This window comes from Plectropomus leopardus, chromosome 17, assembly GCF_026936395.1.
Source record: "Plectropomus leopardus strain MGB_pleo_1.0 chromosome 17, ASM2693639v1, whole genome shotgun sequence".
Lineage (NCBI taxonomy): Eukaryota > Metazoa > Chordata > Actinopteri > Perciformes > Serranidae > Plectropomus > Plectropomus leopardus.
The window spans coordinates 27,172,366-27,199,551 of NC_142192.1; the positions used below are offsets into that span (position 1 = coordinate 27,172,366).

At 39.8% G+C, this 27,186-nt stretch overlaps 1 protein-coding gene across 8 annotated transcripts; it reads left to right on the forward strand.

Moving 5' to 3' along the window:
• The first annotated feature begins 339 nt into the window (after positions 1-339).
• On the forward strand, positions 340-26,382 carry rxrba (retinoid x receptor, beta a). Of its 8 annotated transcripts, none has more exons than XM_088089929.1 (13): positions 340-442; positions 1,392-1,540; positions 4,263-4,498; positions 5,249-5,402; positions 5,527-5,706; positions 8,714-8,734; positions 10,905-11,065; positions 11,299-11,428; positions 12,399-12,531; positions 16,518-16,553; positions 19,627-19,718; positions 19,817-19,922; positions 20,385-26,382. In XM_088089929.1, exons 2-13 carry the CDS (start codon positions 1,525-1,527, stop codon positions 20,530-20,532), a joined length of 1,413 nt encoding a protein of 470 aa, XP_087946055.1. In that variant the 5' UTR covers positions 340-442; positions 1,392-1,524; the 3' UTR covers positions 20,533-26,382. The 8 variants fall into 8 exon arrangements, 7 of the variants coding, with proteins under 7 accessions (XP_087946055.1, XP_042362473.1, XP_087946058.1 ...); XR_015779377.1 differs by lacking the exons at positions 340-442; positions 20,385-26,382 and adding exons at positions 481-598; positions 17,854-17,909 and having other exon boundaries at positions 19,817-19,873; XM_042506539.2 differs by lacking the exon at positions 340-442 and adding an exon at positions 481-598.
• Positions 26,383-27,186: the final 804 nt, after the last annotated feature.

Genomic DNA, 27,186 nt, shown 5'->3' on the forward strand with positions numbered 1-27,186 from the left:
ATGTATATATGCATGTATGCATAAATGCATTCATTCATCTCAAAATCTCTATATATGTACACGTATATACGTGTGTTCAAATGTACATAGCCTCAAATTAAAAAAATATCTGTACTGTACATATCTGCTTCTCTTGCAAGCATAGAACAATATTAGCGCCAAAGAGCTGCAAAAGGAAGATGAAGCGATCATATTCCCAGTATCATAACACTGGTTTATCAGCTGTCTGCAGCAGGTCCACCAATGCGCCAGTGCCCTCCAATAACCTTTCCAGCAAATGACATACTGAGATGAACTTGTCTTGACCTCTTGACCTCTTGCACTGGATGCGTCTCTCTCACTCAGTGACATGTGGGACGCAACATGACCACACACAAGTCTTCTCCTGCCTTAAGAAGCAGGGCTGCAGTGTTTTGCAGTGATTCTGGGCCAATGTTCAACAGTAAGAGAGCACTAAGCCAAATCCTCCACCATCATCATGTTTTCATCCTTACAGGGGGAGGGAGGGTTGACTACGAGGCAAAGTGGGGGGAGAAACAGACACACACGGGGCCTAGTCGCCACATCTTTTCATGCGAAGAAGCTGTGCCGCTAAACCGTCAGTAATCCTTATTTATTTGCACTCAATGTGTATTGACAAGATGTAGCTTGATGATATCTAGGAGAATGGGGTATGGGTGTGACAGACGGTAGTAAACTGGACTGTTTTTGGTTATCGCTCCCCGGTGCATTCGGGCTAACTAGCTTGCTAGCTAGGTTAGGTGGCTAACCGTGGCGAGCAATAGCGCTTAGCTTGTTTTGCCAACGGACGCTAGACATCGCATAATTTCTACGAAATGTGTCGTTAAAGACTCGTTCGCTTTAAACGTCATGCTGTTGTATGTAATGGAAATGTTATGTACATCGGATGAGGGTAGCTAACACGAGCCATTTAGCATTACGGTAGGCACAGATATTTTAGGTGTTAGCTAGTGAGGTTAGCTAGTTTACGAGCTAACGTTAGCTTGTAGAAACGGTGGTTTGTTGCCATCTGTCTGGGCTCCATCTAAATAGTGGAATGGGACGTTTTCTTCATTGCGTTGAGCCAAGTTAACATAGTCAGTGTCTGGTATTAATATGTTGTATCATGCCTATTCAATAACGCAGCGTGTTTGCTAATGTATCAGTTTTGCAGCCGACTGCTTTGCAAAGTCCTGCTGTATCGTCACATTGAATGCCAAAAAATGCATCGACTATACAAATATTTCTATTGACAGTCATACAGACAGCTCATAACCTTGCAACATTTTGAGGAATGTTAGTTATGTTTTACAATTTTATGATCAAATGGGCATTCTCTGTACCCCATCGTTATCTTATACCGAGCTCTCTCTCTTGTGTTGGAATTTCAGACCCGTTTTTGGTTTCCCAAAACAACTCCGGCCCGGGCCTCAGTCCGCGGTCTAGAGTTTGGCAGCGGGCTGTTTGAGACGGAAGCACGTCGGTGTGTAGCTGCCAGCCACCCCCTGTGCCCCAACCACCATCATGGGAGACAGCAGAGGTGAGAAAATAACTGCTCTGATTTTGTTAACAGCTATGAAACAACATAAATGTCGACCAGCAGTTACATTTGGAAAGTAATGTTGATATTGGCTGCATCTTTGCATATTTTACAGGCACATTTGTTATAATGCTTGCTGCAAATTTAGGCACATAAAAATGTGGGTTATGGTGAAAGGAAGACTCACCTAAGACTTACTTACATTGAAAAATAATAAAACTTATAAACACATGCCTTACAGCTTTCACAGTTGACCTATATAGATCGCCTGTCTTTCAGAGCTTATTTGACCTCAATCAGTAAGGATCAGTCATCCAAATTACCATCCCACGATTTCTCTGAAGTGAAGTGTGTTTGAATATCATCTGGTTATATGAAATGCCATCCTAAAACTGAGGTAAACAGAAATCTACAAAAGGAAAAAAAAATGCTTAATTTGACAATACTCCCTCCTCCTGCAGCCCTCTGTCTTAAGCCTCTCCCACCAGCTGACCATGGGCATATGCAGGTGCTTCATACAGTAACCCAGTGGTTCCCATACTTTGATTTATTTAATCTTATTTCACTGTAAATTTGCACGCAGCGCATTCACACGGAGCCTCCTTGCCCATCTCTCTCTAAGACCATAAATTGGACAAGAATTAACCACCTAGCCACCCCACGATCCTATCGCCTTGCTCCCCACTGCAGTGGACTGCTTTACTAGGAAGAGAGCAGCCAGCAGTTCTGGAGATCTAATGATGGTTGGCAGCTTTCACGGATTGAATTGGGCCAGTGCAAACCACCCCAGCAACGGGTGTTAGAGCAGACTGGTGGCCAGTAGCAGTGCCTGATCTAACATGCGTAATAACAGCAACAGAAAGGTTGTTGATCTAGTGGGGAGTTGGGACTGTATGGATCCTCAGAGCTGGGGTTTGCACTGGCTGGATTCAGATTTGCACTGTAGGCAGTCATTGCGACTTTCTCTGCAGGAATTCCCTCCAATGAATCAGACTTTTACCAAAGGGACATTCATGCACACCTGCATTCTTAGAACAGCAGCCTCTCTGAGATGATGTGAATGTGATGGGCCAAAGTCTCCCAATTTGTAGTGCTATGAAAATGTGATTAGGCCTATTATTGCTGTTATTATTATTATTAACAGGGTATGTAAATTATTCCGATCTACCTCCAAGCAGCTGTTAAGATGTCATATTCAGCCTTGCTGGAAGAAAGTGAGCTGCTTATCAGCTATTTCCGAACACCATTATATTCACACATGCTTAGTGACGGTTTGATACTGGTGTGTGTTGCCTTAATATGGGTGTGTAATCAACTTCATTGCTTTCTCCACGATAAACCTCTGGGCAAACATATTTTGTTAAACAGGGTTAATGGGGTTGTGGCAGTATGCTGATTGCAGATAGTGGGCATGCACCTGCCAATTTAGAATAACTCTGATTCACTAACATATGCACAGTGGTAAAAACAAGATCAGCCCGTGTAAGTGTGTCATAAATCTGCCAGCAGTTTTGCAGTCACACTTATAATATGTGCAGAGTAAACACTAACTGTTTCTACGCACATAATAGTAAATGAGACCCAATGTATAGTATTGTGCTAGTCGTCTCTCTCTCTTCCTATGCAAGAAAAGTAATGAAAAACCATGTTTGTACTGTTGTTTGGCTTGGCCACACAGGAATCTTCGTACATCTCACTATGCACCTTGAAGTCAGTATTCCTTACAAGTGCTTATTCAGAGAGCTTACTAAAATATTGTTGGAGTTGTACCCGTGTCGGACATTGATGGATTTTTGCGTGGTAAAAAAAAACCCTGAAATTAAGAGAAGAAAAGAAATGCGTGATTCCTTGCATTCGTTGTATTGATAAGTATTCACATTGCAGTGCAGGCTCTGTTCTCCATGGACCACAGTAGGTAATTTGTGTGAGTATTTGATAGGTTGATTTCTTTCCAGACTGTTTTTGATGCAAGAAAAATAGATTAGATCAGATGACAACTAAGAACACAGCCTGAAGCAGTGAAAATGCAGCACACAGCAGGCTGCAGAAAAAAACCCAACAGAATACAAACCACAGCATAAACAAAAATAAATAAATAAATAAAGCTATTGGCATCATAAAACCAGACCTAAATTCTACCAGAGACAGATCACAGAGCCAAAGGAAGGCTTCTAGAAACTGACATTAATTTCTTCCTATTGATTGCACACCAGTGAGATAGAGTAAAGGCACATCTATAGTAAACCTCATCTGAAGTTCTGTGTGTAAACAAATGATAAATCCTAATAATAAATAAGTAAGGAATATCTACTCAAACAAACCATGCCCTTTTGATTGATCACACTGGAACCAGACCCTAGATGGGCCTGAGGAAAGTTTTTCTTAATAAAAAATAAAACAGTTGCAAAAAGCAAGGCCTCTTTGTAGAAATCATTGTTTAACTAGGGATAGATTAATATATTTTCAAATGATTGGTTTTATATTTGCCAGCCCATTGTTATTGTTTTAACAGCTGGTGTTTGTTTAATAATTGAACTGTGAATTTGTCTCATAATTGAATTGTATATAACTGAACTATCTTATTTGTGTTTAAGTATAAGAATAAATTAAAATAATCGATGTGTCATCCCTATTAATAAATGTAGCCTTTTTGCACCATAATATTTTCATTAATGATTACATAAGCTGTTTGTGTGTTCGCCCTGTTGCTGTGTCTTATTAGATTCCCGCAGCCCAGACAGTTCGTCTGTGTCCTCCCCCCCATCGGGCCAGCGTTCGCCTCCGCTGGTTCCCTCAGCTGCAGCTTCCATGACCTCCCTGCCTCCCATCACCACCACTGGGGTCAACAGCCCCATCAGTAGCATCGGCTCCCCCTTTTCCGTCATCAGCTCTTCTTTGGGCTCCCCCTGCCTACCTGGCACACCATCAGTGGGCTACGGCCCCATTAGCAGCCCGCAGGTAAGGGAGGACTTGTACTTCATCAATATTATTTGTAGGTGTAGGTTTTACAGGCTGAATAAAATTTTTCTTAATTGTAAATATTTTTAGGTTGGAGAATATATACAGTTCAAGAACACCTAGAAATATGCATGAGCACTCTTATAGGCAAATATTTAAAAAAAAAACAGTTCTCAGTTCAGTTGTTTTGTCAAGTAAAACTGAATCATTTAAAAGATAGCAGGCTATACTTTCCTGAAAAGTCAGAGTAATTGAATATTGAAGTTTGGATTTTGACAGTTTGTAAGATTATCTATATAATTGCTAAAATTAAAGTAACTGTTAATGCAAGTCCTGCTATAACACACACTTTTTTGCTCAGGTCAGCAAAACACAGAAGACTCCACAATAAATAACAGTTTATAAATAACAATAAATACTCAAGATAAAAATACAGCACAGCATAAAACAAGACATTAGAGACAGAGTGTTATGTTAGGTGACTGGACAGTAAAATAACATGTATTTTGGATTGATCACTGCAACAATATTATAATGGTGTCCTGTAAACTCAGGAGGGTTGGGAAATTCTTGTGTACATGGTACAGAATAAAGAAATCCATCAATCCATCATTTTAGAGATAGAATACTTCATGAGAACAAAAGCAACTATTGCATTCTTACAGAAGGAGAATCATGAAACTCCTGACAACAACAAAAAAATCCTCCTTGCCGTTATTCTGTTCACCATCTCCTTTATTGTTCTTTCAGATCAACTCAACAGTGTCCATGTCAGGGCTCCACGCAGTGAGCAGCTCTGATGATGTGAAACCTCCGTTGGGCTTGAAGCAGCTGTCGTCCCACAGCCCAGGGCCGATGCTTTCCCAGAAACGCCTTTGTTCCATCTGCGGAGATCGATCCTCTGGTGACTAGACACCTTTATACAACTCCAGTCCAACATCCTTTAAAATTTCTGCCTTGAAACAAATTGTCATCCCTGTTGCCTTATTCCTCCTGCTCTTTTCCTTTCTCCTTCCCATGCCCTCCAGGTAAGCACTACGGTGTTTACAGCTGTGAAGGCTGTAAAGGATTCTTCAAGCGCACAGTGCGCAAAGACTTGACCTACACCTGTCGGGATAATAAAGACTGTATGGTGGATAAGAGACAGAGGAACCGCTGCCAGTACTGCCGCTACCAGAAGTGCCTGGCCATGGGCATGAAGAGAGAAGGTGAGCAAGCAGGGACACTTAAGCACACCCTGTAGAAGGCAGATTCTCAGTCCCTGAAGCCGAACTAAGGTCAATTCACTTTTCCACAAAAACAATTTTAGGTTTATATGCACAAAATGGTGCCTTTTCACACTAAGTTTGATTTAATCTTGGTTTTAATGGCCATTTAGGTTGATAAATTATTTAGAGACAACTATTTTGCTGACAGTAAGCCCATAAAAACATTTCTTATATTTTGCTGTAGTGTATGTGTTAGGGATGGATGGATAAGCCTTTGATTTAGCCCAGCGGAAACTCAGATAATGAGCAGTCCATCCCAAATCTGGTTTAAGACTATTCAGCAGTAATTGAGGGGGGAAACAAATATGTTATTCTCCTTCTTTTGTAACACTCTTCAATGATGATTTCGAGTGATCAGCTAATAAAGATAGAGAACGAGACTCAGACACCTCAGTGGACATTTGTCTTGGGCTTTGCTCAAAGATACATACAACACATAAAAACAATACAACATAAAAAACACACAAATGTAGTGCAAACAGGCAGTTGGAGCAATAATTTATATAATTATAAATAAATAGTGAAAGAGAGCACATCTTATAAAATAGTAGTTCCCCTGATACAGTTATCCTGTGTTCAGTGCCTGAATGTCATATAGAATAGAAGACTTCCTGTAAATGTAACAACTGGTTTTCGGGACCCTAAATCGACGGCCGGACGGGAGCAGCTCAAACTCTGAGTGTAATGGATGTGAGGCATCTGCAATTATATGTTTGGCCTTCCTGTGTATTTCTCTGGAGCTGAAACAAATTTGTGTCTTTCATCAGTGGCATATTTGCTCAGTGGCATTGGCACTACTACTAAATAGTCCACTACTTAAATTTATCAAAGGAAAATCTTAAGTTTTGCCAACTTTACTTACTTACTGAAGAGCTCCTGCAAACAGAGTTTTTAACAGCTCAAGGGCTGCCTCGTTCAAATTCAACATTTCAGTGCTGGACATCATTATGGGTCTCCCTTTTCCAAAGGTTCCTCCACATATGTTAGAAAAGTAGCAATCCTCCTTAGCCCAAAACTGGGGGAAGCAACTAGCGTATCCTTTGTGTTCTGTTATCACTGAACTTTACTATGACATTTAATACTCGTATTGCTATTTATTGATACCAAAACTATTCATCATATTCACAGTAATTCAGAGTTGTAAATTAATAAACCAGGAAAAAGTTCAAGGGAGTTTCGTAGTTTGTATAGGCATTGTGGGATGTTATGTTTAGACAATTTTTGCCAACAAATGGTCTGGAAATACCACAAAACAACATCATATTTACCAGGTGTTTGTCTTCAGGTGGCCATCAGACACCATTAGTGAATATATCCCATGATTCATGCAAATGAAAAAAGCACAAACTTCACTCTCAAGTCTGAAACTTTACAAACTTAAAAACTCCTTTCACAATCATAGAATTGTGTGAGTTTACCACTTTATAATTTCTTAGTGTACTATTATTTTAATGACAGGGATTGCTAATAAACTGATAGAGCCCATCTTTATATATGTAATGCTCACAGTGCATTGTATCAAAAAAGCGAACAGACACATTCACATGCTACAACTGATCTACAAACAGTGCCATATAAGCGTGTTAACAATGAAAATGATCCCAGATCCACTGTAAGACAATCAGTCTGAGATTATCTGATGCTAAGTCTCTGAGCGGAGCAGTGAAGGTAAGCGCTAACTGTGCTGTGTGCTTCGCTTTCATATAGTTAAAGACAATTATAAAGGATCTGAATCCCCCAGCACATCACAATGCTACTGTCTATCTAGTTTGATCATAATTCAGTTTATGTTTGATAAGTTGCTGAGACGAGTGGTCACTGTCACTATGATGATTTCTGTCGTCATGGAGTATTAAGCTGGGCATACACTGACCCGGTGTGTGAGCCGCAGAACTCATTTTCGAGTAGCACTTAATTTAAGCTTCTCAGACGTTGTTTACTGTGCAGTGTACGTCGGGAGCAAGGACCAATCGTGGCCGATCGACTGCTCCTGACCAGCTATTTGATATTATGATGACTTTCTGGTTCGCCATATTCAGGCCCCTGCACTGTTGAAGTAGAGTCAAGAGTCAAATCCCCAAGATCAGTACCATTTTTTTCTCACTGCGTCTATACAAAGTGGCGAACAGAGAGTCTGAAAGAGCCGTGGCGACGCGTCATTTGGACGGAGAATATGCAGTTCAGGTTGGTCGAGCTGTTGCAACAGCATACGTGCCTTTTTTGATGTTTCTTCCTCCTCCTATCATGACCAGTATTACAGAGAGAAACACTGGCAATAATGCATGATTGTGAACCATGGTGTAGCGTCACAAACCTCTGCCAGCAAACATACTTGTACCTGCCTTGATGCTGTCAAACCAATCTTAATTGACAGTTTTCAAAAGCCAAAAAACTCTGCAGGGACCCATAGGCCATTAAGCTCTGTTTTACAAATAAAATGTGAGCGCTCAGGTCTTGACTTGACATTTAGACCGTATAGTGTCCACAAATAAATGGTGAGCTTTGGCTTTAAAGTATGATTTACTGGTACACTAGGAGTACAAGTACAACAACATTCTAAAACCAGGCTCAAATCCTACAGTGTTTGCCCAGCTTTAAGTTAACACAGATGAGAATTGCTAAGAACTACTTTTACGTAATTTCCCTCAACCTGTAAATCCTGAGCCTAAACTTTTTAACTTCACCCATAATCTTAAATGAGATCTCATACTAAATCTATGAATAGTCATAAATGCATCAGCAAATGCTAATATCAGTGTTGATGTTTTCTTGTGCATTTTGAGAGCCTTAGGAACATTTGTACGATAGGGGACAGAAAGAACGAGTACAGAGTGGTAGAGAGGGAGATGGGGGTGGGTAAGCCTTGTAAACACTAACCCCCTTTCCCCTCTCTTCCTCTTTTTGTTTCTTCTCGTTCTCTCTCTCCCCCCCCTCCCTCCTTCTGTAGTGGCCAAGATGAACGACAGATGTAAGGAAAAGAGGGAGGGAGGGGTGTGTGCCTGTGTCTGTATGAGTGAGCGAGAAGAAGAGGAGATATTACACTGCATATCTGTGAGAGGGAGCTAGTTAAAAATGTTTTTCCAGCTTTTGCTGCCAGTGCTCAAAGGTGGACCGTTGCCAGCCTTAAATCACTTTCCCATGGCTTTTTTAACCTTTATAGATCCAGGGAAAGTTTGCTGAGTTTGCACACTCCTTTTGATCATCATCCTACTTTACTGTAAAGCTACTTGATGTTTATTCTCACCTGGGTGCTGCCCAGTAAGGTTACAGCTGCTACAGCCAGCCACAAGAGTATTTGCACTTCTGTTCAGGGACATTAATGTCCTTTTTAAGGATACTTTGATTCTTGCAGAGGAAGGATAGATGCTCATTGAATTCCCCACCCAATTTTTTTAACAGTCGTGGCTTCCAGAGTCACAGCTTTCCATCACAAGCCCACATCTCAAAATTCATGGCCGCTGCCTTTTCTTTTCTTTTTCTCTGTCACACACAAACACTGAACAATGAAGAATGATTGTGATACCGAGTAGATTAAAATCAAGGGTTCTAAATGGGTTTGCATAATTTGACATTAAGTGCACAAAATATACTATGATTCAAACTTTAGTCAGTTGCTTTAATCTGTTGACAGACATGTGAATGATCAATAATTAATTCATGATCTAAAGAATACAGAATGCTTATTTTTCCTTGTCAAAGGCAGGAATATTGGGTACTTGAAGCAGAAATAAATCTCTTCATTAGTCAGTTGCTTCTCATGCACAAATGTGATTCTGTCCAACAAATGACCAAACCAATACAAAAATAAACATAAATTCATTTACAGACCTCTCTGGGAAATGTCAGTTAATACAGTGCTATTTTTAGGTATTTGGACACACAACATTTTCTGTTGCGTGGAACTGCTATCAGCTTGGATGTTTTCAGGTGTTCTCATTTGTATGTAGTGAACAGGAGAGGACCTGTAGCCTTTTTTTAAGTCATAGTCCTCCAATTTTAGGGAAGGGGAGCAAGACAGTGATACCAAACATACCACAAAAACAACAAATTTGTAGGGCCTAACAGTGGGTTGTCCTTGACTCACAAAGGCAGACACATAACCTTAGACTGTCAACCGATGTATGTGGGTCAGAGACAATTGACAGTCTTTATTAAATATGTTGACTTTCTTTAAATAACTTCGTCCAATTATGGTTGCTCCCATAAAATGTAGATACTATGAATTAAAAAAACCCACACAGTTACTCTGTAGTGCATAAAAGGCTTCTTCCATATTTTGTTGCAGGACAATTTTTCTAGAATCTCAAGATGAGGGGTGGCTCATTTTATTCATTATATTTACTTGCACAAGTATAAACCTTATTACTGTTGCCTTTCTGCAGTGAAGTAATTTCTTGAACTTCATGAAAACAAGAACATTTTCTCTTAGTGCTTTCAGATTGCTAATGCCACATTTCATATTTACCCCCTGAATGTTGCTTTAAAAAAATAGCTTGTAATAATGACTCCTGTTGGTTATTTCTTATATGGTGCATTTCTGCCACAAGGGCCTGCAAGGAGTATGAAAGACAGCATGAGAGACTTTGAATTTATCATGAATTGTGTCTGTTTGTCCTTTTATTTTATTTTCCATTATTTTGCACATTTTTCATGTTAATTTGGTCATACTCTCTTATTTCTCATCCTGCTATTTTTGCTTCTTTCTTTTTGTGTGCCAACCTCTTGCTACACTAATCTTTCTCGCTCACTCCTCTTCATTTTCAACACATTTGTTTTGTTAATCTTCAATCCTACTTCTCTTATGTCATCCGTTCTGTTGTTTGATGGCACATCCTTGCTATTCATCCTCATGTTATGTCCTCTTCCTCTACCGTGTTCTTCTTGTTGTCTTTAATTATGTCCAATGCGCTCTACCACGGCCTGTCTGCTCAAACCCTTTGTTTCTCTATCCTTGTCCATTCCTTTGCTCTTACATCTTTTCATGCTTCTCTGTTCTTTCATACTAACCTTTCACCCATCTCATCCACCCACATTTCTCCTTTCTGTTCTTCCTTCTCTTTCTCCCTTCCTTTCCCTTCTTGTCCTTCATTGTTTTCTCCTGTGCTCCTCTTTGTCCCTCCCAATCGCCCATCCTGCAGCTGTCCAAGAGGAACGGCAGAGGAACAAGGAACGAGATGGTGAGGTGGAGTCGACTAGTGCGGTGAACGAGGAGATGCCAGTGGAGAAGATTTTGGAAGCGGAGATGGCTGTAGAGCAGAAGACAGAGCTTCATGCAGATGGGAGTTCAGGTGGCAGCTCGGTGAGTTGTCCAGATGGTGGAAACAAGCTTTGTTCCTTTGTGATGACATTCTTTGCAGTTAATACTATATTAAGTGAGGATTGTCACCTCATATATTTTTTAGTTTTTTCAAGTATATCATAATGCTTATATTAATTAAAAACATGCAGGTTTATTTTAACAATCTTCACAGGCTGTTGTTTTAATATTGTGGTGTCTAATTACAAATAATCCTCCAAATCTGCTTTTTTCAGCCCAACGATCCTGTCACCAACATCTGTCAGGCAGCAGACAAGCAGCTCTTCACCTTGGTGGAGTGGGCAAAGAGGATCCCTCACTTCTCTGAGCTGGCCCTGGACGACCAGGTCATCCTGCTACGTGCAGGTAAGTCTGACCTCAGAAAGTTTACTGAATCAGTTCTTGTCTCCATACATTAACCCTGTCCCTCCTTTGTGTTGTGCAAATACAGTCATACATCAGTTTACACAACACTGAGCTCCCAGCCCTTCTGGTTTTGAAAAATTGGTGTGGTGCAAACCCTGGATACTTTGTTGTGTTCCTTTTATCGGTGGCTCCAGAGTTTTAAGTTGCACTCACTCTGCACAAAAATAAAGGGAAAGTAAAATTCTAGTGCAAAATGAGAAAATGTTTACCTGAATGTTTGCCTCACACAATCAGCTGTTGCTCTATCATGTTCTACTGTTACACCATCATACAGTTTCCATTTCAACATTTGGTCTCTCTTGTTAATGTAAATGTTGGTGCATAAAATGTAAGACATTCTTAACACTGTCAGTATAACACAAATCCAGTCTTTTAAACATCAACAGGTATTATAGACAAAGTTGTTGACACATCGCCAAAAAAAACCCTTGAAACTTGCAGGATTTTTTGTGGCACTATTGAATTAGAATTGTCGTGTGCAGGGGTACCATAGACAGTGTAGTAGCTTGAGCTTTTTTAAATTGTCAGGAAAACTGATGGCGACCTTTGCCTTTTTTTAAAATATAGAACTAAACATTAAGTTCCACAATCCCAAAATACTTAAAAGAATCCTTCCTAAAGAAAAAAAATAGTCTTCTTTGTCTCATACAGTCTCATGAGAAATGATGTTAATGGTTTGATAAACAAATTAGTTCCATGCAGTTCTGTGTTTCGGCTCAGCTGGTAGATCCTAGTAAGGGTTAATTATTACAAAATAATGACAACATCGAGTTAAATGAGAAATTTTCACTTCACTAATTTAGGAAAAGCAGCATGCAGTCATATCAGGAAATATTAAGAAAGGGGGTACAATAGTAGAATATGTAGAGTTTAATTCCCTACAAATATTGAGACACTAATTTTTCAACAGGCTGGAATGAACTCCTGATTGCATCATTCTCCCATCGCTCCATCTCGGTGAAGGACGGGATTTTACTGGCCACTGGCCTGCATGTCCACAGGAACAGTGCTCACAGTGCAGGAGTTGGAGCCATCTTTGACAGGTAATACACAGATGCATATATGCACAAACAGCATCACTCTGACAGACGCACCACATCAGTGATTTCAGATGTTTGGGTGGGTTACCCCAGCTGGAGAGGACATGCCGCTGTTAAACAATATTCACTGGAGAGTTTTAGCATACTGTAAGCCTTTTCTACTTTGCTACTTTTAGCCATGAATAGAATGACCCTGGGAAGCCAGGTAAAAATCTGCAGCCCCCTCTGGTAGATCCACATCAGTGCTGAGAGCTAGACGAAGAAAGAACAAACACTTGTCTTTATTTATCCACATGAATTATTCAGGTTTAGCTGGATTAGTGACTGGGGTATGAATTTAGGGTACTGCGTTCTCATCTTTGGTTGGCTACAGCTGCTGTGTTCTGTGTTGGCTGTGATTGGCTGAGAGACTTTGCTTCTTTAGTGCTGCCTGTAGGGTGACAGCGCATGCTGGGCAGGTTGGTGACTAATACTTACACATAGAAATGCATGCGCACACACAGTCAGTGGCATAGCACCTATTACAGCTTTTGATAAAGTAATAATGGCTGGCTTATGTACAAACAGATTTGTAAATATAAAATAAGACTGTCCCTCAAAAATACTTAAAAATGCATTAGTGTGACAGTTCACATCCCATTGTTGTCCAGAACGTTATAGAGGCCATGGGTGTTTATTTTGTTGTTAACTTCTTTTTTCTGTCAACCAAAGAATAATTGTTCTGTGGTCATTTTGACAAAGACGTTTGTTGTAAAATAATTACAATCTTCACATAAAAACAGACTTTCCCTGATCATCAGACCCAAATGCACAATTTTCATTTGTAATTAGATCGCAAACATTGACAGTCTTTATATCAAATCTAAGGTCAGAACGTTCTAAAATAAGTAAATTGCCACAAGCAGATGATAAATAATATAGAAATATTACTGTGCCTTCAGTGTTCTCTATAGGCTTTTGTATGTAGGCTTATTACGATCACTATTATAAATGGATGTTATATTGTCCCAGAAATAATTCCTATTAACAATATTATTGTCATTTTAAGACCACTGATATAAAGATAATATATCAGCATAATAATGTACAACCTTTCGAAGATCAGTACACATCAAATTATTAAAAATCCTGTACATACACATAATAGAACCACACAACGAAAGCAATTAAAAAAATGCTTAGACACTCCGTTTTTTTAGTGTAATAATGGTCCAGACGCCCTTGCTGTTTGTTCACGCATAATTCTGGCTAAAATGCTGGTGATAAGCAGTTCATAAGGTGCATTAAAGAGGGCAGCAAAAATAATTAAGGTTATGTCCAAATATTGTACGATAAGATAATAACGTACTTATCGTGACATGCCTGTCTTTATCATTGGTGGCAACAAGAACACTGACAGTCTATAGTCATGCACATTTATATCTGAAGCAAGCTTATTAGTTTGAGATTCTAAAACACTTATCCCACGTTTTCTGGAAAACAAAAAACAAATATACAGTCATGGTCTCTCCAGCCGTTCAATTATCACATCAACCATAATTTGTTTCTTCAAAAGTAAAATTGTTCTTTTATTCTTATTCTTAGTCTTTATTCTTAATGTTTTTACATGTCACTAAAAACCAATAATGACAGTTGTTGTTCTTTCAGAAATTCTGTCCATAATATTATCACCTGCCATGGTTTAAAAAACAAAAAACAAATCACAACAACCTCTAAATCTCAATGGCTTTTATAGACGTAAATCCCCAACTACATCACAACGTGTCAGTTCACTGTTAATTACACAGTAATAACATTGTTAGGAAGGTTTTTTTTGCTTGAAAACCAGTCAGGTTTACAGCAAGCTAACTGGGCTTATGGCAAACAGCTCAATGATTTTCCTCTGATACTTGTGGATTTTCTCAAAGCACTGCTCTCTTCTAGTAGCAGCCTTTTGTTTAAGCTTTGCTTCAGCGTGTGTTTGAAGCCACTGAATCATATTTTATCAAGGAGGATGTAAATATTAAAATATTACTATGGATTTTTTGTAATACAGTATTTGAGGGAGAGCTCTTAGTAAGTTGGCCCCAGAGTGCAGCAACAACACAACAAAAATACAACCACCTTTGTGAAAAAACAAAACAAAGCCACAACATAAATTCCATTTCACAATACAAATTGACCAAAGAGAAAACTCAAAATTTCAGAAAACCTAACTTTTTTCAAACTGTAAAGGGTGGTTACCTACTATCTCTGTCATTCTAAGCAAGGGGGTATCCCTTAACCAAAATACCCCCAAATCCAAGGAAATGTGGCAACCTGTAACAGTTGCCCACAGAAAAAGCAATGTACATCTTGCCCTTTTGCCATCTGATCAGTGACCAGAATGACAATATAGTAGGTATCTTCCCTTTGAGTTGTCTTGTTTTCTGAAATTTTGTGTTTTCTCTTTTGTGGTTTAATGAGTTGTCGATTTGTGCTTTGTTGGTTTGTTTTGTATGTTGATTTTCTTAAATGTTGTTTTTTGCACTTGGAGCCTTCTTTTTTTCTGCACAATAGCCAAAGTTAAGTGAAACTTGCTTAAAGTCCAACTGAAATCACAGTTACCCTTTTTGTAGTTACAAATAATGCCAGCATGCCAGTATTGTTAATAGTTTTTTTTATTATTATATAAAGGAAATAAAAGGTTATTGCACTCTCCTTGGTTAATGATCGCTAGTTCAACATGCTAAGGTGCAGGGCAAGATGTGTGCTTGTAAGTTAGATAAGAACAATAATTTAGCAGAAAGGCGAATGTTGGTTGTTGCTCAAAGTCTGTGGCTCTTGTGTTGTGTAGCAGGCTGCTGTCTGGCTCAATGTTACTGTGCTCTGCCTATCATAGAAAGCTCTTGTCACTGCTTTATGCAAGATTTAATTCACTGTGTCATAATATGCTTGCTATCTCCATAGACAGAAGCCGGAACAACCACATTAGTGCAAAACCAGGGTGCTTCATCCTGAAACCAAAAACTATATATATTTTTCTTTACAGTGATTTTTATGGCAGAGAGATATGTATGTTATGCTCTAGCAGATACAAAATGTAATCTAATCGATCAAAATCAGTTGGACTTTAAGTTACTTTTCTTTATATATTACTATTAAAACTAGTTTACACTACACGACTTTGAAAGTCATCAGAGAGGTGTACTCTTCACACTACACAACTTGTTGTCTTGTAATCGGAAGTCTTAAAGTTGTAGACCTTTTACCAGAAGGATCCCCAATGAGTATTTCATATGATGCACAGGTGGAACCACAAACCGGCGTTGGGGATCTCATTTGTCCCTGTTGTCAATGCATGTTTTGCTCTCTTATTGGCTGCAGCTCACCGACAAAGTGCAAGGAACACAGGTTCAGAAATTCAGCTTGCTCAATATCTGGGGAGCATCTGTGATGCATGGCTGAGCTACAGTTCACACATAGTACTCAAGCACCAATGTGTGAGTACAGAGACAATGACAATCTGCCTCTGATTTGAGGCTTTTGTCAGGGAGCTCCATAAACTGTTGACAAACTGAAAAAAATCTCAACTAAAGTTGTGTAGTGTGAACCAGGCAATAGCAAGGAACACATATAAAGACTGAGGGTTGATAGTTAATAGTTTTCAACTTATGTACTAATGATTCTCTGCTGTTGTGCATTTAAGATTTATCATAACCTCTTTTCTGCTTATTATGATAACTCTAAATATAGGTGATGCCTTATGTAAGACTACAGTTGATGATGTTACAAAACTGATCAAATGTTATCAAAAGTCCACATTTAGCAGTATCAATGTTTGGATGCAGTTACAAGATAAATCAAACTTTGAGTCCAGGCACTAAAATGTAAACAATCCTCATTCAGTACTGTTTTATAACAGTTTTAAACATATCGGAAGGTAGTTTGTAATACAGAAAACAGAACTCTGTAATAACAATGTAACTGTGTAATGACATTGTAATAACACATTGTGATTGAATACACAGGGCGCACAATGCCGAGGTTGGGGCCATATTTGACAGGTAATCACGCCACTACACAAACACTTTTCTTAAACCCCTCCTCTTGAAACAAACACAGAGCCAAAACTAAAAGATTGATGGTTTTAGGCTTTTCTGAAGCTTTGCAGAAGTCAGCCATTTATTATTATGAACAACATCCTTTGAGAACTGTTTGACCCGATCACTCAGTGAAATATAGGGGTATATGTTTTAGATGACGATGACAAAGAGCAACGCTCTATTTTGAATTTGAATTCGCACCATATTTGGTTTGTGACTCTGACTGCTAATAGCCTCGTCCAATCGCCTGCAGAGTACTTTCCATCTTTTGCCCATTGACGATGCCTCTTCTTACCAAACCAAATGTCTGTTGAGCCTTGCCAGACCATAATGAGCAAATCAAAATGTGTGGGCTAGCTTTGTGAAGCTAGCTTTCCCAGGGCATTAATAGTGGGACAAACATACTGTATTACTCCAGTGAAGGATACACCAGTGCATATCTAGATGCCTGTATTTCATAACATCAATGACATACACTGAGTGCACACCAAAAGTCACTCCTACTTTCCTCCAGTCCTGGGTGTATAATAAAACATGATTGGGCAATGCACTTTATTGTGGGCTTGGGCGGTGTCTGTTAAAATGTCAATTTCCAATGATGGATTAATGACAACCCTTCTTTCCCCTCACTCTCTGGTCTGCATAGTCCTCTCTTCTTTCATCCAAGTCATATTCCAAGCTGGAGAGAAGTAGCTCTATAAGTTTTAAGATAAACTTATGGCGCACACCAAGCCTTTTAAAGGGGAACTAAGTTATTTTTCAGCCTGGACCCTTTTTTCTTCATGTTTTCGTGTCTTCAGTGACTCATGGGAAACATTTTTTAAAAAGGTCAGGTGTAAAACAAAAGTTTTGCAGTGGAGGTTGCGGTGTAACTGCTTGGGAAAGGTGCACACTATTAATTTATGTCTAATCAAAAGTACTTGTTTGTTCCACCGACAGGCTCAGATTGTTGTTATGAATGTCATACGACATTACAGAAAGGACCGAACCATGAAATTAAATTTTTTTTAGTACCTTTCGCTTGTTTCCATCCTGTTTTGTTTCCAGGTCTCGCTAAAGGAGAAGTCTTGTCTTACATTGGCAATAGCTAAATAGCTAAATCAGCTAAATATTCAGTCATGGTATTGAAAATCCTTTCGATAAGAGCAAGATTCGCTTTCTGTACTTCAACACAACAAACTCTTCCCACTGCTCCTCTCTCCAGCTCTCACTTGCGGTTCCACCGCTTTCTTGCCAAAAGTCACCTCTCGTGTAATTTCAGAACAAGACTTCTCAAAAGCAAGACTTGGACACAAAACAGACCGAAAGAAGCAAGAGGTACGGAAAAATATTTCTTGTCAGACACTCATAGGAACAATCTGAGCCTTTAATTGGCAAAAAACAAGCACTTTTGGTGGACATCAACGAAAGGGCCCACTGGCTTGAGTGGTTACATTGTAGCTTGTTTCACCGCTGCCAGCTGCTCTCTCAATACAGGACCAGTTTTACAAATTGTTCCCATGAGTCACTTAGATACAAAAACCTGGGAAAATAGAGTCCAAGTTGGGAAAAAAACAAGAGTTCTCCTTTTTTTCCCAAACTGACTTTCTATATATTAATGGGCTGCACAACTGATAAAGCTTGGTAACTTTTTTGATTAAAAATATTTCAATATCTTGGTAAGTTGGTATTTATTCTGTTTTTGCCAGGTAACGTTTTTGTTTCTTCTGGTTGCATGTGTTACTCTTGAATAACAATCTGTCTTGCAAGATATGTAGAGCTGCAATGATAAATCAATTAATTGTTCGACAAAAATGAATTGGCAACTATTTTGATCGTCAAATAGTCATTTTAATAGTTTTGTAAGCAAAAAAAGCCAAACATTTGCTGATGATTCATACTTCCTAAACCGAACAGTTGTGGATTTTTGGACTGTTGTTCAGCTAAAATGTCCCATTTGATGACATCACCTTGGGCTCTGCCAAATTACCCAGGGTATGTTTCACTGGTTTCCTGCATTTTACTAACAAAACAATTAATTGAGAAAATAATTTGCAAATTGATCAATAATGAAAATAATTGTTAATTGCAGCCCTAAAGATTTTTGAAGCAAGAATGTATGTAAGGCATTTTAAGTATAAAGTACAGCTACAACATTCCTCATCACTCCCTTTCTCTGGCCCTTCATTCTTGCACTTTACATCTAAGTACATCCAAGTATATCAACCGTGCGTGGTTACAGTAGCAGTTTTAACAATGATCAAATGTGGCCCACCCTAAAACGAGCCAGCCTTGCTTAATTGAATTATATTAATTGAGGTATTCAATGTAATAATAAAGTCAGTGATAATTGTGTCTTGATTACATTTTGTAAATAGAAATATGTCTTAAACCCTTATATCCTGACTGCAATATGCTCTTTCCTCCTTGGAGTTATCGTTGTGGGCAAGACAAAATAATGCGCATGTGTGGAATAAGCGAAAGTCTGAAACTTAACAGGAAACTGTAAAATTATATTCTCCAGCTGCTGTAGATTTCAATATTTGGCACTTTCACAGCAACCTACACACATTTTCGAGCACATCTAACAGTAAATGCGACAAAGACAAGCGACCACTCAATTATGAAGAGAAAAGAGAAATCAGCCACAGCCAGAGCTTCTCACCATTTGGTGGCAGCAGTTCACCACCCTGGTCAGTTTTAACTAATGTTTTTGTTTGTTTGTTTGTTTGTTTGTTTGTTTTGTTTGTCTTTGGGTTTGTTTTGGGTGGTTTTCTTGCAGAACCAGCAGTTCAGCTATACCATAACTAGTTAGACATAAATTCATTTCTGTACATTGAGAAGTAACCATAATTAACAATGTGACTATCCAGTCTGGTCCCTCTCTGTTGTTCTTACTCTCGTATTCTTTCCCTTTCTTCCTCTTGTTTTTGTTGCTTTCTCGCTCTCTTTTTCCTCTTCTTCTTCTCCTTTACTCTTCTCTCGTCCCTAATCCCGCATTGTCTCCAACCGGGATTTCCCCCTGCAACTCCCCTCTCCCCTTTCCTCTCTGCAGGGTTTTAACAGAGCTTGTAAGCAAGATGAGAGACATGCAAATGGACAAGACAGAGCTGGGCTGTCTTCGAGCCATCATCCTCTTCAACCCAGGTACACAGATAGGTAGAAAGTTGAAAGTCTAAAATGTCTGAAATGGGGAATGTGTAAAGTGTGTTTTTATCATTGAGATTCTCTGTTTTCACCTGAAGATGCCAAGGGTTTGTCCAACCCCAGTGAGGTGGAGCTCCTGAGAGAGAGGGTGTACGCATCGCTCGAGTCTTACTGCAAACAGAAATACCCCGATCAGCAGGGCAGGTAGGCTATAACACACACACACACACACACACACACACACACACAGGCACACTTAAAAGTAACAGGTGAGGTTGTGACAGTGACAGTTGTACTCAGACTTGTTTCTTTTGCCTTGACTAAAGAAATCCGTCACACTCCGAGCTTTCTATTGATGAACAAACAAATCTTTCTAAACAACCCTTTTTAGTGTCTGATATGCACAGGTTCAGCCTGTTGAATGTCAGAGTGCTGATAAATCCCTGATTTTATCACTAGCCCACTAATTTTTATCATGGCTAATGGCAGGAAGGACAATAATACATTCAGATAAAAGAAAAAATATTTATTAACAGTTCACATTAATCACAAAAGAAGGAGCATATTTTGCATTTTGCATATCGCTTCAAAATTAAAAGTCATACCAACTATTGGGTAAAATATTTTCTTTTACACCTCCTTCTCTTTCTCTCCTCCTTCATTCAGGTTTGCAAAGCTCCTCCTCCGGCTTCCAGCACTGCGCTCCATTGGTCTAAAGTGCCTGGAGCACCTGTTCTTCTTTAAACTGATCGGTGACACGCCCATCGACACCTTCCTGATGGAGATGCTGGAGGCGCCTCACCAGCTCACCTAGAGGAGCCAGGTTCGGTCCAATCAGGATCCAATGCACACCAGGATTACCAACATGTCACCCCATGTCGGGTCGTTGGCTCCTCTCGCTGGGCCTCACTTAACTGCAGCACCTGCTGGTTTTAATGTACCGGCTCTCAAACTTTTACACACATATACACACACACAAAATATTCCCTGTCACTGGCTAATTATCTTTACACATGCAGATCTAAACTTGAATACATGAATTGACAAAAAAAACAACATAACTAATACACAGATAATATGGTTCTGAATTAACAGTATGCTAAAAAACACACACATTTTAACCATCCTCTCCTATTCTCAGTTTTCCACCAGTGGGGTTACGACTCAGAGAATTTATCCCCTTTTTATCACACATACTCAGTAAATGTCTTAATTTTAAGTTATCCTTCAATTTTCACATCTTCATCTCACAGTGGGTTTTTGCTTCTGCGTAACTGGTATACTCCCCCTGTTTTGACTTGAGTTACTTAGTTACACTGCTAGCTGCACCTCTGTATATTATACCCATCACTAGCCAGTTAGTTAGTCATGTATGGTTTTAGCTTGAAATCAGGTGCGTAGCATTTCAATCAACTGTCAAATGTCAAACTAATTTGCTTCTTATTGGTCAGGAGGTGTCCTATAGAGGACATGCAGACACATCCTCCCAGTGAGTTCATCTGATCTCGTAAACATTGAAATATTTTTATGCTTTTTTGAATATTCATGCTGAAACTTGTTTGAGTTTCTATTTTGAAGTACTGTACTCATGAAATGAGAGCTTTTTCCAAGGCATTGAAATCCAGGAAAAGGGGAGTGGGAGCACTTTGTTGAACAAACTTTGTCCCTCCCACCCTGATGCGCACAGCGGGCTTTGTAAGACAAGAAGAATGACTTGAATTTTTTTGGGTTTTTTTTTCCTAGTTTTGATTTCATCCTTTTTCTCTATTTTGGCAGTTGGTTGGCATTTTAAACAGCTTGAGGCTCGCAGGAAGTACAGCTTCATGCAAGACAAAATCATAGTTGTTTGTCTTTTATCTCCCATTCCCCTAAATCCCCCCTTTGCTGGTGGTCATTTATGCACTTTTGTGAGTTGTAACTGTGTAAATGTTCCTGTTTCCTAGAAATGACCATCTATTGTCAGACACCTAAGATTACCTTGAAGGTACTATGTGTAGGGTTTTCTCATTATTGCATCATTGCCCAATCACTTCCTGTACAGATGATCGCCAAGTTTGGGACTTAACAATAACCACCAGTCAGATGGTTGGAAAGTTTTGCCTAATGGCAGGTGTGTTTGTCTGTCCTCACACCTAGTCCAACTGAAAGTCTATTACTTTTACTCTTAAAACCTTCTTAGTATTAACTGTTGGCCATGGAAGAGAAAAACATATTTTTTGTGCTCTTTGAACAATTCTGTTTTTAACTCATCAGCCTCTGTCTGAGTTGTGTGAGGCATTGCTTTGCACTCAATATGCTGCACTCAGTCCTCTCTGTAAAACCAGATGCAGAAAGCTGTATTTTTGTTCAACACAAAAAGCAGCAGCAGAGATGACAAAGCTGAAATGAACAGACAGTGGCAATAATGCAACATTTCATTTCACCTGATCATCAGATTTGACGTATCTGCCAAACTTTTGCACCCTGCCTCTCATGGATGGATCACTGGCTGTGAATATAGATTGGCTACAAATGCACCAGTGTTTGAATTACTTGTGTCGTGTTACTGTAATGCAATAATGAAATTAGTTAGTGCTATATAATGGAAATCCTACACTTACTACCTGCAGCTTTGGAAACTTTATTCAGTGTGTATTGGCTCAATGCTTGCAACTTTTGTACAGTAGATGTAAATAATACAAAAAAGAAAAAAAAACAGGAGTCATGTAAAAACAAAGGCATGTTCACAGTCATGTGAATGTGAAATATGTGGCTCCGGCAAACAAATTTAAAAGCTCTATTTTTTGCTGTCGAATCAACATTAGACTTGCCTCCCGTGTAACGACATCATCATGAAGTTGTTATTGAGCCCAGGGCCAAACCACACCTCACTGCTGCTTTTGCACCAACTTCTGCCAATGTTTCCTGTTGTTCTCAGTAACTGATTGGCCGGATTTCATTGACAATGGCACTTGACATTTACTGTGATTGAAATTTGTGGGCGACTGAATCTGAGCATTGCAGTGAAAAGTCAAATGCAGCTACCACATGATCAGGAGATATACAGTAAACTATGAATCAAACCGTCTACACAGGCTCGAAAGTGAGCAATACTGGGGTACACAAAGATTTATTACCATTTTTGTTAGTATTTAAAAAGAGTATTGAGGTATATTTAGCCTTCTTATTAGTCACCACATTGATTAGCAAGTAGAAACGTACATTTTGCAGTATCATTCTACAGGGAAGAGGTACAGCTGTCCTCTACCAGGTGCTAAATAACTAATATGGTCTTTTAGTTTAAGACTTGCACATGTACATCAATGCAAACACAGTATGCAAGTACACAGACAAATCATTCTCCACTCATTGAACAGGTCTGCTTAAGATGTAGGATTCCCTCTTCTTTTTTGTTACTTTGTGACCCCTAGCATTATTGCAGACTCCCAAACAATGGAAAACAAACACCAGCTAAGTGCTTGTACATTTAAGCTGTGGCTGATAAGTCTTTGTACTTACACACAGCCAGTGTCTTTTATATTTTAGAAAGCAGTAACGCTGGTGGAGCAATGAAAGCAGCTGGTGAGTTTTGGGGTCCACCAGCTACTTTGACCAGAATGAGCAATGAGCTTCCTGCCCTGTGGATAGTCCAAAAACTTCTCAGAGAGGATCCTTGGCCTCCCCTCATATGATGTGGACTTGGGGGCTGACAGTTAGATGACCTGTAAGACAGGTGGTTTTGTTTAACATGTCAGTAAGTTGATCTAATCTTAGAGTTTGGTTTTTCTTTTTTTTTTTATCCATGCACTCGCGTGGCCAGCTCAACAAAGTAGTCACCAGATGTCCATTAATTTCCTACATGGAGAGAAAAGTCCCAGCATGCACCATTGCTGCCTCATTTAGGTTTTACAAGGAAAAGCAAGGTGTTGGCAAGCACCAACATGTGCTAGGATTCTTGTACTGTATATGATGCAGAATGGTCTCAGTGCTTTAGTGGTTGTTTCAGATGAGCTAATATTGGCAGTCTGAGTTGTGAGACTTGAATGAGAAGGACTTTGTGGCCACCAGACTTCTAGATCTGGATGTGTGCTCATCCTCTGTCAGGTTGACATCTCAACTGTCTGTGCAGGATTTTAATTTTGGAGCTTCCTCTGTTGAATGGTAAAGCCTGCTGCTACTGCACCATGCTTATAGATAGCTGGGGATGGGAATGATTACACAATCAGTCAAGTGCTGGAGGATTTACAAGTTTGATCCACTTTTTTTTAAGCACTAGTCATCTGACTGAAAAAAATGCCAGTCTTTGTTGATTGATCCAAAAGGCAAAATATGCAACTTGTATATTCATATTGTGGTAAACAGTTGTCATGTGCATTATGTTTCTGGCATTTGCAAATATTAGCTTAGTCTGTTACGTAAGTTAGATAAAAATTGGCAGTGTAATAATTAAGAATTCCCATCCTTCATATAACAGCAATGCATTATATGAAAACTATGTACGTCTTGCCATCTCTTTTTTAACATTTTGCTATGAGCTTAGGTCATTTAGTGGATGATAAACAGATACAGGAGACACATTTAAAACAAAAAAAAAGCTATACAGTCAGTGCAGGTTCTGTATGCGAAGCCACTTTAAGCTTTGCTGATCAGAGCAGGTGGCTGGGTATCTCAGTTTTTTTTTTAGTATTTGTTTTAGGGTATGTGTGGCCACACGTGTATGCTTCAATGCACATGTGTAGTGAATCTGTCTGCAGCTACGCCTTTTGACTGGCAGATACTATAGCTTTGGCGGTGATGTGCTGAGCGCTGTTAAATTGATTTGTTGAGCAAAATAATCAAAGGATGCACAGAGGAAAAGGGGCCGAGCTGGAGGGGCGATTCACTGGCGTGTTGACCCGATGCTTTATCAACACAACACAGCCTCCTCCTTTCCTCCACTTTGCCCCGTCTCCACTGCTTTACTTTAGACTTAATAAATGCTTATTCACTCACCCATGTGGGCTGAAAATGACTGGGCTTTGCGTTGGAATGGACTTGTAAAATAAACCTATGATTCTTGGACTGTTTGAAAAGGATGTGAAGCTTTTCGTGGGACAAGCGTTGGAGAGCTGTAAGGAAGGGATTCAGCGCCGTGTGTCCCTCTTTGCTTACTTTACTTGACGGCAGAGCAGCGATGATCTGCGGTCGACCATGGGAGGCCGCTGGATCGCACCGCACCGCCCACAAATGTTTGTCCTTGCAACCGTGTGCACTCAAGGCAGACGCATGCTGTGACCTTTTGACTGTGTAGCAGTATTGTTGTCGCCATCTTTGTTACATTTTGAAATTACTCGCTTTTTGAAAATATACATTTTTTGAAATGGATCGCAGGCTGTGACTGAAGAATTGATCACCGTGTATAGATTAGATATCAGGGCGGCGTTTTTACGTATTGACACAGGCCCCCTGGAGCCAAGGCCCATCCCGTTAGGATCAATGAGGCAGTGTGTGCTATGCAGCCTTGAAACCACCACCCTCACTGGTTTATTTATCACTGCCAAGTTGTTTGTGGATGTGGCCGTTTTTAAATGCAGGGCCACTCAGTCCCCAGCGCTTGTTTGTCATGTATGTTGTGATTATTGTGCAGTGCACTAAAGAGTGTGCTCCAACCTTGGCCTGTGTAGTGCATACTAAAGAGGGGCCCTAATAGGAATGGAATGACAGCTCGTGTGGAGAGGGGAGGACTGGTCATTGGAGTGAGAAGTGGACCAGTGTGTGGCCCCCTCTTGGTGCTCAAGCTGTGCATTGGTGCTTTTTTTTATAGGGTCCCCCTGACCCTTAACACGTCTGCTTTGGTTTCCAAGACACAGGGAAATGCATATACGAGTGAAATGCAAATAAGGAATGATTTGACAGACCTGCTCTTCTTAAGTTGCATTTGTTTGGTTGTTTTCTGCGACCGGGTCCACTGCAACCTGTTGTGTGTTTACTGAGTCATATGTGGCTGTAGCTGGATACCTCCAGCAATAACAAGAAAACCTTATGATCATGAGGGAGAAATGGTGGCTCTAATTGTAGACATAGATAAAGACCGATAGTATCCACAGGTCTGGTTTGCAGGAGACACATCCGAGCAGGATCTGGTTTCACTGAATGAACCGATGGGAGGAATCAGCTAAACGTGATTGCTCTCCTTAAGGAGGTTGTTGTTGTTTAGGGTTGGAGGAATTGTGAAGAAAGAGAGAAAGAGGGAAGAAAAGAAGGACAGGGGCTTAAAGAACTCGGATCAGGTGTCCGTACGTCGATCGAGAATAAAAACTATTTTCCAGTAGATCTAGAATCTTCCTTAATTGTTTACTCTTCACTATAAAGAAATTCACACACTGTTTTCTTTGTCTTGTTTCATGTCTCCCTCTTTTCAGACTATGCTATTCATCTTTTGTTTATTACAAAGTATTAAACAAATACAAGAACTGTAAAATCAGAATGGAATCTGTCACTCTTATTTTTAATTTTTCTCCCTTTCTCTTGTGTCTGTTCTTCGTCCTGTTTGTATCCTACTCCATCATACACATGGAGCTGATTGACTATTGTGTGCTTCGGGGATTGAAAGAAGAAAAAAAATCTGAATAATTTTTTCAGTCATTAATTCTGAACCTTGTTTCTGTTTGTTGTATCATGTCTGAGTAAAGGTTTTAATACTGTATGTGAAGTGTTTTTCATTTATTGTAAGACTGCTAAACTTAAAGAAAATGAAGTCTAAGTTAAGCAGAGTCTTAAAACACATTTAAGACTCTGCTAAACTAAAACAATGAAGCTGTTCCAAAAAAAAAAATGAGAGATTACTATATGTAAGTGAAAATTACTTTTAATAACACATTTTACATTTACAGTACACTAATTTTATTTAGGCTCCACATTAAACACCAACTCACTGTCCATAAAATGAAACGTCCGGACTCGGCTCCCAGTGTGTCCTGGAGAAATGTTGGTGAGCTCCTCAGTCCAGCAGGACCGCAGGGCCTCGGGTGACCGCTTGTGCCGCACTCCTCCCTTTCAAACTCTAGAGGGAGCACTGACCTCTTGTCCCCGTCCAAGTTTCAACAACCGTGGTCTCAAGTCGCTCCACCTCCATACTCGATTACTGCTGCAGGGTGGGGACATTGTCCTGGATTGTCTCCCCGCCTACTTAACGCACCTTGGCCAATAAGGAAGCAGCAGAACTGAGAAAAGAACATTTTAATAGGTACATTTCACCCTGCACTGGTGCCTGTATCTCCTCTGCCACATATTTAAATGAAGAAAGAGAGGAATGTGGGTATGAGTTTGTATCTGTGTGGCCATGTAGCTAGCTCCCCTCACTGTTCCTCCAGCTCTCCTCACACCCCCTTCAGTTGGTCTCCTAGCTCGTCTCTGACGGTCCATCCAGGCCATGATCCAGAGTATCTCCTGGTACAGTAGCTAGCCCGTAAAAGCTTTTGCACAGCTTAGCTCACCATGCAAGGCCCGA

Coding starts and splice junctions, on each gene's coding strand:
- rxrba (XM_088089929.1), top strand. Junction 5,707..8,713: donor CATGGGCATGAAGAGAGAAG/GTGAGCAAGCAG, acceptor CTCCTTCTGTAG/TGGCCAAGATGAACGACAGA. Junction 12,532..16,517: donor GTTGGAGCCATCTTTGACAG/GTAATACACAGA, acceptor TTGAATACACAG/GGCGCACAATGCCGAGGTTG.